This window comes from Thunnus albacares, chromosome 14 (genome assembly GCF_914725855.1).
Source record: "Thunnus albacares chromosome 14, fThuAlb1.1, whole genome shotgun sequence".
NCBI classification, from domain to species: Eukaryota; Metazoa; Chordata; class Actinopteri; order Scombriformes; family Scombridae; genus Thunnus; species Thunnus albacares.
In genome coordinates this window covers 25,923,414-25,935,272 of record NC_058119.1, presented here as the reverse complement: position 1 = coordinate 25,935,272, position 11,859 = coordinate 25,923,414, and the positions used below count along the sequence as shown (strand labels likewise).

Genomic DNA, 11,859 nt, shown 5'->3' with positions numbered 1-11,859 from the left:
TTGTAAAATCCCTCAAGACTTTAATAGAAAAGTAGAAACTCCCTTTATCACTTTATTAGATTATTTATTTATTGTTAATGACAAATTCTAATTAAATTGATTAAATAATCAAAAGTAATAAATAGATAGATAAATAAATTATAATAATGCAATAAATAAGAACAACTTTATCAGTGCAGTGTACACAGATAACTGAAAAATGTCAAAAAAGAACAAAAGTTTGAAGATTTTTCAGGATTTAAAAACAGACTGATAAAGAAAACAAAACATTATCTGTGTCCCAATTCAGAGGCCGCATCCTTCGAAGGCTGCATTTGGAAATTGAATGTGTCACACGAAGGGCATGCCTTTGTAGACCGCGTCCTTCGAAGGATGCGGCCCCTGAATTGGGACGCAGCTATTGGGCAGTGATCAATAAGGCCTCCAGACAGGCTCCTCCCCTCTGCTAGAAAGACACGCCCCTTCAATATAATTGGTTAGCGCAGCGGCAACATTTCGGTCCTCCCCCGCGGTTTGGACTGATTGGTTCGGTCCGTAATAGAAGCTGCCCGGCTGGAACGGACCACTGTGGCTGACTGGAGGAGGAGGCGGAGCAGACAGGTAGGAGCTGTATGGCGGAGGCTGGGTGGAGTAGGAGAGGGCAGGAGGTACGTGGTGCATTCTGGGACTTGGAGTGAAAGTCAGAGAGGTCACCTGACCCAAGAAGGATGGCTCATTGGTCCAGAGAGAGGAGGAAAAGGATCTACAATCTGGAGAGAAATAAAGACTTTTAAGTTGATTTAAATGTTTTTTTTTTTTATTAAGACAGTTTTATTAATTTTTTCCCCCATTTTTCCATAGTTCTAAAAGTAAATTTACTACCAAAATTTTTCAAATCCTACAGCTTTAAAATAAAAAAAAATATGGATTGAAGTGCCTCTCCTCTCATACCTGATGATGCTGTGCTGCTGCAGGATGATCTGAAAGCTCCCGTTTTCACCTCCTTCTGCCTCTGTCCTGAGAGACAGGAGGAAATGAAGAAAGTAAGAATGACTGAAAGCTCAGGGGAGAAAAAAAACAAAACATACGACTTTTTCTGTTGTGTACTAACGTCTCGGCAGCCGAGGTCCGTCCACAGTGACCTTGATGGCGTTGCGTAGTGTGGCGATCTGAGGGGGCGAGGTCAGTACGTTGATTGAAAGAGTGAAAGTCTTTCCTGGAAAAAATAACACAAAAAGACACATTTACAGGAGAATTAAAACAATTTAAAGAGATTTAGCATACAGTTTGATACAGATAGTTGGAGGGGCCCTTATTATTTCTGTTTATATTGTGCTCATAAGTTGCATATATGTAAATAAAGATGTCAAATTACCACAAACAAACTGACACACAGTAAACATGGGACCAGGTGAGAGTACTGGTTGGTCTTGTGTGATCTTAATGGGAACTTGGAGGTGACACGATTCATCCAGTACACAATGCAGAGGGTGGGAGGTGAGTAGTTGGGGTCCACAGGGGCCCAACAGCAAAGTTTTGCTCTTGGGTTCCCTAATAGCTTAATCTGGCCATGTAGATTACTCTAAATTTAAGATAAAACAGCAATCAGGATCCTGAATGCATAGTTTACTTTGAATTTCACAAAAATCTATCCCTTCTCCCATTTAATTTAATTTAATCATAATTTATATTTTCATGTATTTATGTATTTTAATGTCTGTTGATATTGTATCCCTAGCGCTTGTCAGTTATCCTGTATGGTTTTTAACTCTATTTGGTGAAGACCTTTTGATGTTGAACCTCCAATATGGTGTCTCTTTTCTCATAACATCCAAATACAGGCCTCTGTTCGCTGATGTTTATGTGAATCAAACATCGCTTCAGTCTCTCTACCTCTCCCGCTGCGACCTATGAAGCGGAGGTCATTAAAGTGGGCGTATCCTTGCTTCATGGTCGCTGTGGCGTTGCGTAGCTCGGCGCTGCTGTTGTTGTCGTTGCCAGCCATCAATGTGACAACCACGCCGTCTGGCACGTTGTTGCCCAGGGAAACCACCTGGAGGACGGAGAAAGGTTAGGACTGGTCCTTTAACTTTGTGAAAAGGGGGGTAGGGTTTGTGTAGTCAGCCTTGAAGGCAAAAACTGGAGGAAAAAAGTATCTCAGACTTTTTAAATGATCTTTAAATTTAATTAAAGCAAGTATTGATTAGATGGATAGATGATTGCTCACAGTGAAGGTTCTGGGCAGGGTCTTGTTACACCTCCAGTGATGCGGCAGGCTACTGCAGAGGAAGTTCGGGCTGTCGGTCTGCACCAGGCCTCTGGGTGGCGCTGTGCTGCGCTGGTGGAGGTTGTCCAGTTGGCGGTTAGTGGGCGATGGTGGTGGCCGACGCTTCACTACAGAATCTGAGAGGGAACAATTGACAGAGATATTGTTTTTTTTGTGCCTTATCCATCTTTAATATATATATTTTTGCTGAAATCTAAATTAATGTGGTAAACACTGTTTAAAGAGTTATAATACTAAGAAATAAATACAAAATACATCCAAGTTCACATTTACACTTTAAATGATTGTCAGATAGGCTAAATGACTGTAATCTACCAATAAAGAAACATAAAACAGCAGAAGAAGAGACAGCTAGTCTGCTCACATTTCCAAAGGGTTTTGGGTGGCATGATTTAAAACCTTTCATACTAACATTTAATCCAGATAAATATCAAACTTTCTTTTGCATAAGAGAGAGCATTTCTATAATATATAAGTATTTTCCTGTAGGATCCAATACTGAGCAAATCTGATTTTGTTGTGTAGGGAAACTACACAGTCCATGGATGTATCATAAGAACTTCTTAAAATACATTCATGCCTTGTCTACAGAGAAATGTAGAATAAGTGTGATAAAACTCACAAGTTCAAAAGTTGATAGACTGGATTATAAAATTATGTAATTTAGTAGAAATTATGACCTGAGATTTACAAAAGATATAAAGTAACAAATCACATAGATTAATACCTCGGGCTGAAACCCTGATTGTTATTTGTGTTACTGGTCATTAACAATCGTATCAAGCTAGTTTAAATGTTGAATTAATATAGTATTGATTTGGATATTGATACAATTATAGCTGCTAAACCTGGTGTATTTAACATATCACTTAGTTACTGGATGTTTTCTGCCTTCATCCCTCTTCCACTCGATATTTGTGCAAAAATACAGCGATAAATATATTATTAATCAAGAGTGAGAGGACGTTTTTGATACCAATCGGCAGAAAACTACAACTACCAGCGTTCCGTGGCGCTGCCGAGATCGATAAACGTCATCAAATCGCGCCGAAGAGCGAACCAAACGAAAAAGTATCAACAACAGCAGCAGCAGCAGCGGCAGCGTTTTCCTGAACGAGTCTGGTGAGTATTTATACTTATTTTGAGCTCAGTCTCTGGTTTTCTGTGGTTCTCCTCCTCTTCCTCCTCCTCCTCCTCCTCCTCCTGTCCGCCTTTTTGTTTCATGCATTGTGTTTTATTCACCGCAGTGTTTGAATAGGAGGGAACTGCGCTGTATTATCATTCAGATTTCACTGCCGGAGGGGAAGTTACTGCGGTCATACCACCTGTCCCGTGTGTGTGTGTGTGTGTGTGTGTGTGTGTGCATGCGCGTGCGCGTGCGCGTGTGTGTGTGTGTTGATTCGCCTCAAATCTATTCTGCTATCTTACTATTTTAGGCTCTATTATGCAGAGCGGAATAGTTTTGTTTTGGTTAAATTATCCCAAAAAATATCCAAAGTGTTATCAGCACGTTTATAACAGTGGTGGAAAGTAACTAAGTACATTTACTCAAGTACAACTTTGTAGTATTTCTAGTATTTCAATGTGATGCTACCTTATACTTCCACTCCACTAAGTTACATTTCAGAGGGAAATATTGTGCTTTCTACTCCACTACATTTATTTGACAGCTTTAGTTACTTTTCAGATGAAGATTTGACACAATGGATAATATAACAAGCTTTTAAAATACAACACACTGTTAAAGATGAAACCAGTGGTTTCCAACCTTTTTGGCTTCTGATGTCTTACAAAAAGCAGTGTGTAGTTGGGGTCACATTTCACATGTCTATGAGTTGTTAACAGCTCCACCAAACAGTGATTTTTTCCCTCTAAACTTCTCACATGCTTTCATTTCAATAAATGTTCAAATTATCCAACATTTCAGCAAAAATCAAAGATTACAGAAAAAAATCCCAAAACTGAAAACAGATTTGTGTATCAGAACTTTGTTTTTCTCTTCTTTCCTCTCCCATTAATCATACATTTCTGTTTATGTGTACAAAAATGAGTCTAGACATGCAAAATATTTTTTAGATAGAAGATTAGACACAGAATATGTACATGTGGTGTGATGGTAAGTTAAAAGGCTTCTTCAGTTCATTTCAATTTCTGGTTTAATGCAGCTTTATTTCATTGTTGTGTTTTATGTCTTAAGGTAGGTGAGGTTATGAGCAGTCCCATGGCTGGCTCCACCGCCTCCAGTTCTAAAGACCGTCCTGCTTCCAGGACCAGCTTCATCCCCGAGCTACAGAGCATGATGTAAGACACACACACACACACACACACACACACACACACACACACACACACACACACACACACACACCTGCTTTCTCTGTGAAATTGACAAATGAGAATAGACTCACCCCAGTACAGCATCGGGCTGGTGCTGCTGAACAGACTGTTGGAAGCCATGGCAGCCTGTTAAACCAGTAACAGAGCCACAATAATTACACTGGGAAGTGTTTTGGCTCATGATGCAAAAAACAAACAGCCTCAAGGAAATACAGGAAACACAGATGATGTAGAAACAGTCCACAACACTACAAATTATGTTACAAACCATATAATAAAAGGGAAATATTGTTATGCTCAGTGAAATAGAACTAGTTCACAAGTATGTTGAAGAAATCTTACAATAACATCATTCCTAATCAGTGCACATATAAGGTATCAGCAGTAGACTAAAGGTCACTAAAAATGACAAATAACTAACTGATAGAAGAGCTACAGCTGTGCAAACAAATGTTCACTAACATTCCTGAAATATGAAACAGTTTAGCAGCAGGCAGTGTGATGGTCAGTGGACAATAAAGGTGATTAACATGGAGTCTGAAGAAGAAGAAGAAGAAGAGGAAAGACCAAAAAAACTTAATTTCCTGAAATAAGAAAATGAATTTGCTGAGAGATTGTGAAATTGTAAATGAACTGAAAATCAAAATCTAAAATGAAAGAAAAAAGGTAGAAGAAGATAAAAGATGTTGGTATAACTTCTTACTTTTAGTTAATGTTTTAAATAAATGCAGCTTTTCCTTTTTTTTTAAATAACTTAAAATATTTCAGTTTGAGTTAAATATGTTGGTATGTAGTTTACAGATAATCTTAATACAAGACATTTTTGCAAAGTGCAAATGGAACATGGAAGTGTTTTTATCTCACGAATTCAACCTTTCTGTTAGTTTTTCTAAAGAAACCACACGCATGCGTGGCCTGCCACAGGTGTGTGTGTGTGTGTGTGTTTGTTTTTGGGGTACTCACCTTGCGTTGTGTGTTTGCTCTCGAGATGTGTTGTTGGTGGTCAGAGAGGTTGAAACCCAACTAAACCCCAAAACCTAAACCAACGCTCAGCCTGAAGCCAACCTCCGAACCTGAGGCCAACCTTCCCACAACCCCAAACCACTCACCTCTGTGACTGACAGCTGCAGCCAGCCAATCACAGCACATGGGTGGGGGGGGGGGGGCAGGGGCGGGTGGATAGGAGGGGGGTTGGGGGGGTGTTGTGGTGAATGTATGGAGAGAGACAATAGGAAGAGAGACAGAGAAGGAATGAGTGAAGGAATGAGCTTCAGGATGTGGGTTCAGGTGAGTCTGTCATCATGGAAGTGGCTTCTCTGGATGCAAATTGAGGTTTGACCAAACTGTGGTCAAACCGTGTGTGAGGCCCCCTGGACCTCACCTGTGTGTGTGTGTGTGTGTGTGTGTGTAAGGGCAGGAGAGAGCGAAAGATAGAAAAAAAGAATGAGATAGACGGAGAAAGACATGTACGTATACATTTGTAAGAACTGTATTTATTTGGACAGCAACAAAAATTGACGTTTTAAGATGTGAGGTGACTGTGAGGATGCAGCCTTGACTTCAATTTTTAATGTTATTTCTAATTTGAATGTGCATGTTCTCCTGTCTTGAGGTGCTTAGTTTTAGGCAGATAGAATAACTTAATCGATTACTCGTTTTATCTATAAAATGTCATAAAATCCCACGGTGACATCTTGTTTTGTCCAACAGTCAAAAATCCAAAGAAATTCAGTTCATCACGTGACACAGAAAAGCTTTAAATACTCAGCAAATATCTGGCATTTCTGCTTAATAAATGACTAAACTGATTATTTGAATATCAAAATAGTTGCCGCTTAATTTTCTGTCGCTTGACTTATCAATTAATCGCTTAATTGTTGTAGCTCTATTTTCGATACTTGTGGTGATACAATACTTTAGTCTCAGAAGTACAGATATCAATATCAGTTCTACTTTTTCTATACTATATATTCAAATCAGGCAGAAGTTGCACTCTTTATTCTTCAAGAATCTCCACACCACACTTCATTCTCCCAGTTTATTAAGTGCAACTTGGTTATTTCTATTGTATAGGTAATTAAATAACCCATATGTATATTTACATATAAATAAATGTCTACATTGCTTTTATTTAAGGACCTTAATGCTTGATGTTTGTTATATTGATTATTGATGCAGTTTTATAATCTGGCAGCAGTTTGACTGAAATAAATGGATGAGCAGTGAGAAGTGAGCATTAACATGAACATCCAAGTAAAAACATGACACAGCACTATTTGATTAGCAGGTGATCTCTTGGAGCTGTGGTGCAAAATCACCACATCAGTGAGCGTTTAGCACCTGCGATGCTGCACAAATAAATCCAAACAAAGAGCTTTGAAGGTTCTTAATGAGCAACAACTTTGTAACGATTAGCAGCTCATTAACACCTGCAGACTGACTGCGTCTCTCAGAGGATTCACTGGAAACACAGCTCGGCTCTGCAGTACTGTGTGTGTGTGTGTGTGTGTGTGTGTGTGTGTGTCAGTCAGGTATTCCTCATGTTGTGGGGACAAAAAGCAAGTCCCCTTATCGTAAATCATGAATTTTAAGGTGAAGTTAAGTTTAGGGTGATGTTAAGGTTCGGATACGTCTCCAGGAAATGAATGCAAGTCAATGTAATATCCTCTGTAGTGATGGAAACATGACTGTGTGTGTGTGTGTGTGTGTCAGGTTCGCTCTGGGAGATGCTCGCAGGCCACTGCACGAGACAGCAGCTCTGGTGGAGGACATTGTGCACACGCAGCTCATTACCATGGTAACCTACACTTGTCTTGACATAATAGTAGAAAAAACAATGAGTAAAGTCCGAGGGAAATATTTATTAAGGCCATAATCAACTGTAAATATAACGTTTTAATCAGATTTTACTACAGAATGATTTGTCATTTTCCTTTATGTCAAACTCCTCTTACAATCTGAACTCATCCTTTGAAAGTGTCTGACAGATTTTTGAGATTCATTTTATGCCAAATACCTTTTATTTGCATGATGCAACACTGATTAAAAACTTTACTATCTATACAGATGTCCATGTGGTATCAATTGAAAGACTAAAATCCACATTTATAACAGGATTTCTTTATACTTTTCTATATATGACTATATATGAATGAGAACAGGTTGTTTGTTAACATTGTTACTGTGACTTCAGGAGAACAGCAGCTGCCTGTAAACCATAGATGTCTTATTACATCTGATGCGGTTCTAACGGCCAGATGTTCCTCTTTCTGAACATTTGTGTAACTAACGCTGTGATGCTAACTGGGTTTATTTATTAGCTGCATCAGGCCTGCGAGGGGGCGTCTCTCCGCGGGTCGAGGGTCATCTCAGTAGAGGACATCTTGTTCCTGATGAGGAGAGACAAGGTGACTAAACACACAAAAAGCTCCTGAAAATATGCTTAAGACACAATTTAACGGAAAAATCGCTCTTGCTGCTGATAAACTCTAACTTAGAAATAATATTTTGTAGTTATTGACATGAATGACTTTTATTGATTTCCTCTCCTTTCTGTCTCTGGCTCTCTTTCTCTCCGTCTGTCTGTCTTCTGTCTCTCGACCAGAGGAAGGTGGCACGGTTATTAAAATACCTCCAGTTTAGAGACTATAAATCCAAACTACTCAAAACTCTCGAGGATGACGACATGCAACAGGACACGAGTGTGTACAAACTCACACATACACACATATGAGTCTGTTGCTACCTGACGTTTTCTGTGTTTACATATTGATCTACTGGACATTTTCTCAGGTGGTGCAGGTGCTGCTGGTGGTGTTGCCGGCGGTAACCAGCGGAGGCAACGACTGGCCCAGGATTTCCTGGTGTGGTTGGATCAGACGGGCGAGCTCCTGTCATTGGCCGATCGACAGGAAGTAGACCCCGTCAAACAGGAGCGGATGGAGGTCAGAGGTCATCATGATGTCTTCACAGTGATCGCACACGGTCGGTTTTTATTGAAGACAGTGATTATTATTATTTTATTAACTATGTATGTGTCGTGTGTCTCTGTATCCTCAGCGTTTAGAGCGTCAGACTCGAGCTATGGACCAGGCTCAGTACTCCGAGTTCAGTGAGAGTCGACAGCTGAGCTTCGGTAAGATTTTTAAAGTCCCCCTTCGCTCAAAAATGTGTTTCACTTGTTACTTCACCTGGATGTTTTAGCTTCACTGTGCAGAGTTGGACACTAGAAATTAGTTTTCACATTCATCTATTGAAGGAGGGAAAGTTTCTCTGTGGATTTGTGACATCACAGCTACTGTCCTATTCCTAAACGGAGTTACGCAAACGATATTTAGCGTTATTTTTGGCATTAAAAAATATTTTTTGGCCTGGCGGGGGTTCGTTGATATTATTACAGTAGAAACATTCAGTAACCGTTGAATACAGTTAGACCTAACGGTCCCCATTAGTTTGGGCGAGTTCAAAGTTGTGAAAACAGCGGGGGTGTTTTGAATACACCCCCTTTTTCACAGGTAATTTGTTAGTCTGTCCCTCCTACCGCAGGAAATAATGGATTAATCCTGGAAAGCTTCTGATGTAGCACTTTTCTCCTTATGAAAATAACACGGAGATTATTCGACCAATGAGAATTTAGTTGGACAAGAGCATATCGACCAACTAATCGACCAGGAGACTACAGCCCTAGGAGCTTTAAACAAGTGATTTCATCTCTTTCTAATAAAGGATAATGACAGAGGAAAAAACTAATACAGACACCAAAACATGTGGTCCTGCAAATTACAAAAAAAATCTTAATAGAACTGATAAAACAAGGACTCAATGGTTTTGACTTGTGTAGTTTCAAAGTTAGTATTCCTCCTCAATTGAATGGAGATTAATTTCATTGAAAATGTTTCAACATGTTGGGGATCAGTTGTGTAGTTTTAGCATTTTAAATGACACAGAGCTCATTTAATTTCTTGCTTTTATGTGTCTTGTTTTGTTTGTTTTTGTGTGTAAATGTGAGTCCAGCTAAGAAAGCGTCCAAGTTTCGAGACTGGTTGGACTGCAGCAGCCTGGAGCTGAAACCCAACAGCATCGCCATGGAGATACTGTCCTACTTGGCCTATGAGACGGTTGCCCAGGTAACGTGTTAACTAATGATCCTGTGACTGTCTCCTCTCTACTTTAAAACATTTGTGTCATTAAAACCATCTCCTGTCATTCTCTGTCTCCAGATTGTAGACTTGTCTCTGTTGGTGAAGCAGGAAATGGCCGCGAAGACCAATCCTATCAGTCATGTGATCTCTGCCAGCTACATCCATTACAGCACAAACACCGAGGTACACACACACACACACATACACACACACGTAATTCTCTTAAATGCTGTTTTTTTCAGTCACTTAAACCAGGGCTTTGGAGCCCACAGTTATGTTTTATGTTAGTACATCACATCTGTACTCTTTTTTTTCTTCTTTACCAGGTAAAGAAGGATCCAGACTCACCTGAGGCTACTCCTCCCTCCACTCCAGGCTCCTCCCACTCCGCTAAGCCCCTCCAACAAGGTAACGGCAGTCTGGACGGCCGAGCAAGACAGAGGAAACGCAAGAAGGTGTGTGTGTGCGCCTGCTGCAGTTCTATTTGTCAAATATTGGTTGTAGGGCTATTTATTTGTAGGAGTTATTTTCTCTATTAATCGTTTAGTCTATGAAATGTTAAAAATTGTACAAAAAAATATTGCATTTACAATTTCTCAGAGGCCACAGGTATCTTCAGTCTGCTTGTTTTGTCTGACTAACAATCTAATTTGTTCAAATATTTAATTTACTGTCATATATGGCGAGGAAAGACATTTTAGAAGCTGGAACCATCAAATGTTTTGCATTTATGCTTGAAAAATGACTGAAACAATTAATCAATTATCAAAACAGCTCTGTTAAATGACTAAATCAGCTTTAATTGGTTGTTCTTAGGTTTGATTGATGTCACACTGGCATATCAATATACTGACTTGGATGTCAGGAGACACTAAGTTCTGTTATATGATAAAAACAATAGATGCTTCTGCCACAGTAGTCAGTTTGTAACCTCAAAATATGTGTAATAGATGTAATAGTAGAGGGTCATTCCCAGAAACCGAGGACGTGACCTCAGTGTGTCCTGAATGGTGTCGTATTAAAACCGTGTCATGTGTTTCAGAGCTGTCCGGCTACAGTGGAACCTCCCAGTGGAGCCATCCAGCCCTGTCACATCAGAGAGGCTATTAGAAGATACAACTACAGACACACAGTATGTACAAACACACACACACACAGCTTGGGTTTGGGTGTTTTCAGGTCTGTCTTAATACAACACATCATATGTACATTGAGTATTATTGTCGCTGTAATTATTCCTCCTCTCCATACTGGCTGTGAATTGATCTCTTCAGTCCTCATTCTGTCCAAAGATGCATCCTGAAGCTAATATGAGGCTTCATCAGTCTGTGTTTGTCAAATCAAGTCTTCATCCTGTGTGTCGGTTTATTTCTACTGTTCCATACTGGCGACAAACCTGCATGTGATGGTTCAGCAAGGAAGCCAAAGATTTTGTACTGGAAAGATTAACTTTGAAAGATGCTAAATTTGCTGAAGTCTCATATGAGCTTCGGCTAAACCATGAAATGCTTTTCTGCACAGAATGTGGACTGTGGATTTTATCCCTCATCTTTTATAGTGTAGTTCAGTGTTAGTATGGACAGGATAGATGATTAGAGCACCAGTAACTCTCTGTGTACAACATGGCTAGTAACTCCTGCATTAGGACACTTAAAAAAATCTGGACTTGTCCTTTAAAACACACCTAATTTAACTTACAGTGGAACATGACTGATACATTGAATCCCTTTTTCTTTCTGTCAGAGTTCATACTGGAGGAGTGGGATGGCCTTCCTCGCCTGCTGAGGATGCAACACACACCTTTTCTTACACCTACCTGTACACACAATTGTTTTTTTTGTTTTTTTTTTGTCCAGTCATTTTAATAACTTTCAGTAAGCCTGTCCTGTTTTTTTCAACTAGCTTTGTATCTGTAGTTTATTTATTTTTATATTGTCTTCTGTTGTGAAGCACTTTGTGACGACTGATCCAGAAAGTTGCTTTATAAATAAATTTTCCTTGCCAACAGTATGACCTATCAGATTATAACTCTTTCAGTGCAGAGAATCCAGAAAAATCACAATATTTCTTCAAAACTAAATAATGTAAATTTTGAGTTCTTACACGGCAGGGAAA

General features: G+C 39.5%; 2 protein-coding genes across 2 annotated transcripts; one reads left to right on the top strand and one right to left on the bottom strand.

Moving 5' to 3' along the window:
• Positions 1–184: 184 nt before the first annotated feature.
• On the bottom strand, positions 185–3,490 carry runx2a (RUNX family transcription factor 2a). The gene is made up of 6 exons (XM_044373453.1): positions 3,403–3,490; positions 2,207–2,382; positions 1,873–2,032; positions 1,091–1,195; positions 931–996; positions 185–749 (listed from the first exon to the last, which is right to left on the bottom strand). Exons 1-6 carry the CDS (start codon positions 3,488–3,490, stop codon positions 412–414), a joined length of 933 nt encoding a protein of 310 aa, XP_044229388.1. The 3' UTR covers positions 185–411.
• Positions 3,290–11,788, top strand: supt3h (SPT3 homolog, SAGA and STAGA complex component). The gene is made up of 12 exons (XM_044373831.1): positions 3,290–3,388; positions 4,464–4,567; positions 7,316–7,400; positions 7,924–8,010; positions 8,208–8,304; positions 8,396–8,547; positions 8,663–8,738; positions 9,617–9,729; positions 9,823–9,927; positions 10,071–10,199; positions 10,787–10,876; positions 11,488–11,788. The coding sequence occupies exons 2-12, from the start codon at positions 4,476–4,478 to the stop codon at positions 11,527–11,529; spliced, it is 1,068 nt and encodes a 355-aa protein (XP_044229766.1). The 5' UTR covers positions 3,290–3,388; positions 4,464–4,475; the 3' UTR covers positions 11,530–11,788.
• Positions 11,789–11,859: the final 71 nt, after the last annotated feature.

Excerpts from the sequence above, each read along its gene's own strand:
- supt3h (XM_044373831.1), top strand. The coding sequence starts at position 4,476 with ATGAGCAGTCCCATGGCTGGCTCCACCGCCTCCAGTTCTAAAGACCGT. Across the intron at positions 8,305-8,395 it reads CGACATGCAACAGGACACGA|GTGGTGCAGGTGCTGCTGGT; the intron begins GTGTGTACAAAC and ends ACATTTTCTCAG. Across the intron at positions 8,548-8,662 it reads TCAAACAGGAGCGGATGGAG|CGTTTAGAGCGTCAGACTCG; the intron begins GTCAGAGGTCAT and ends CTGTATCCTCAG.
- runx2a (XM_044373453.1), bottom strand. The coding sequence starts at position 3,490 with ATGAAACAAAAAGGCGGACAGGAGGAGGAGGAGGAGGAGGAGGAAGAG. Across the intron at positions 2,033-2,206 it reads CCCTGCCCAGAACCTTCACT|GTGGTTTCCCTGGGCAACAA; the intron begins GTGAGCAATCAT and ends TCCGTCCTCCAG. Across the intron at positions 750-930 it reads CAGCAGCACAGCATCATCAG|ATTGTAGATCCTTTTCCTCC; the intron begins GTATGAGAGGAG and ends ATTTCTCTCCAG.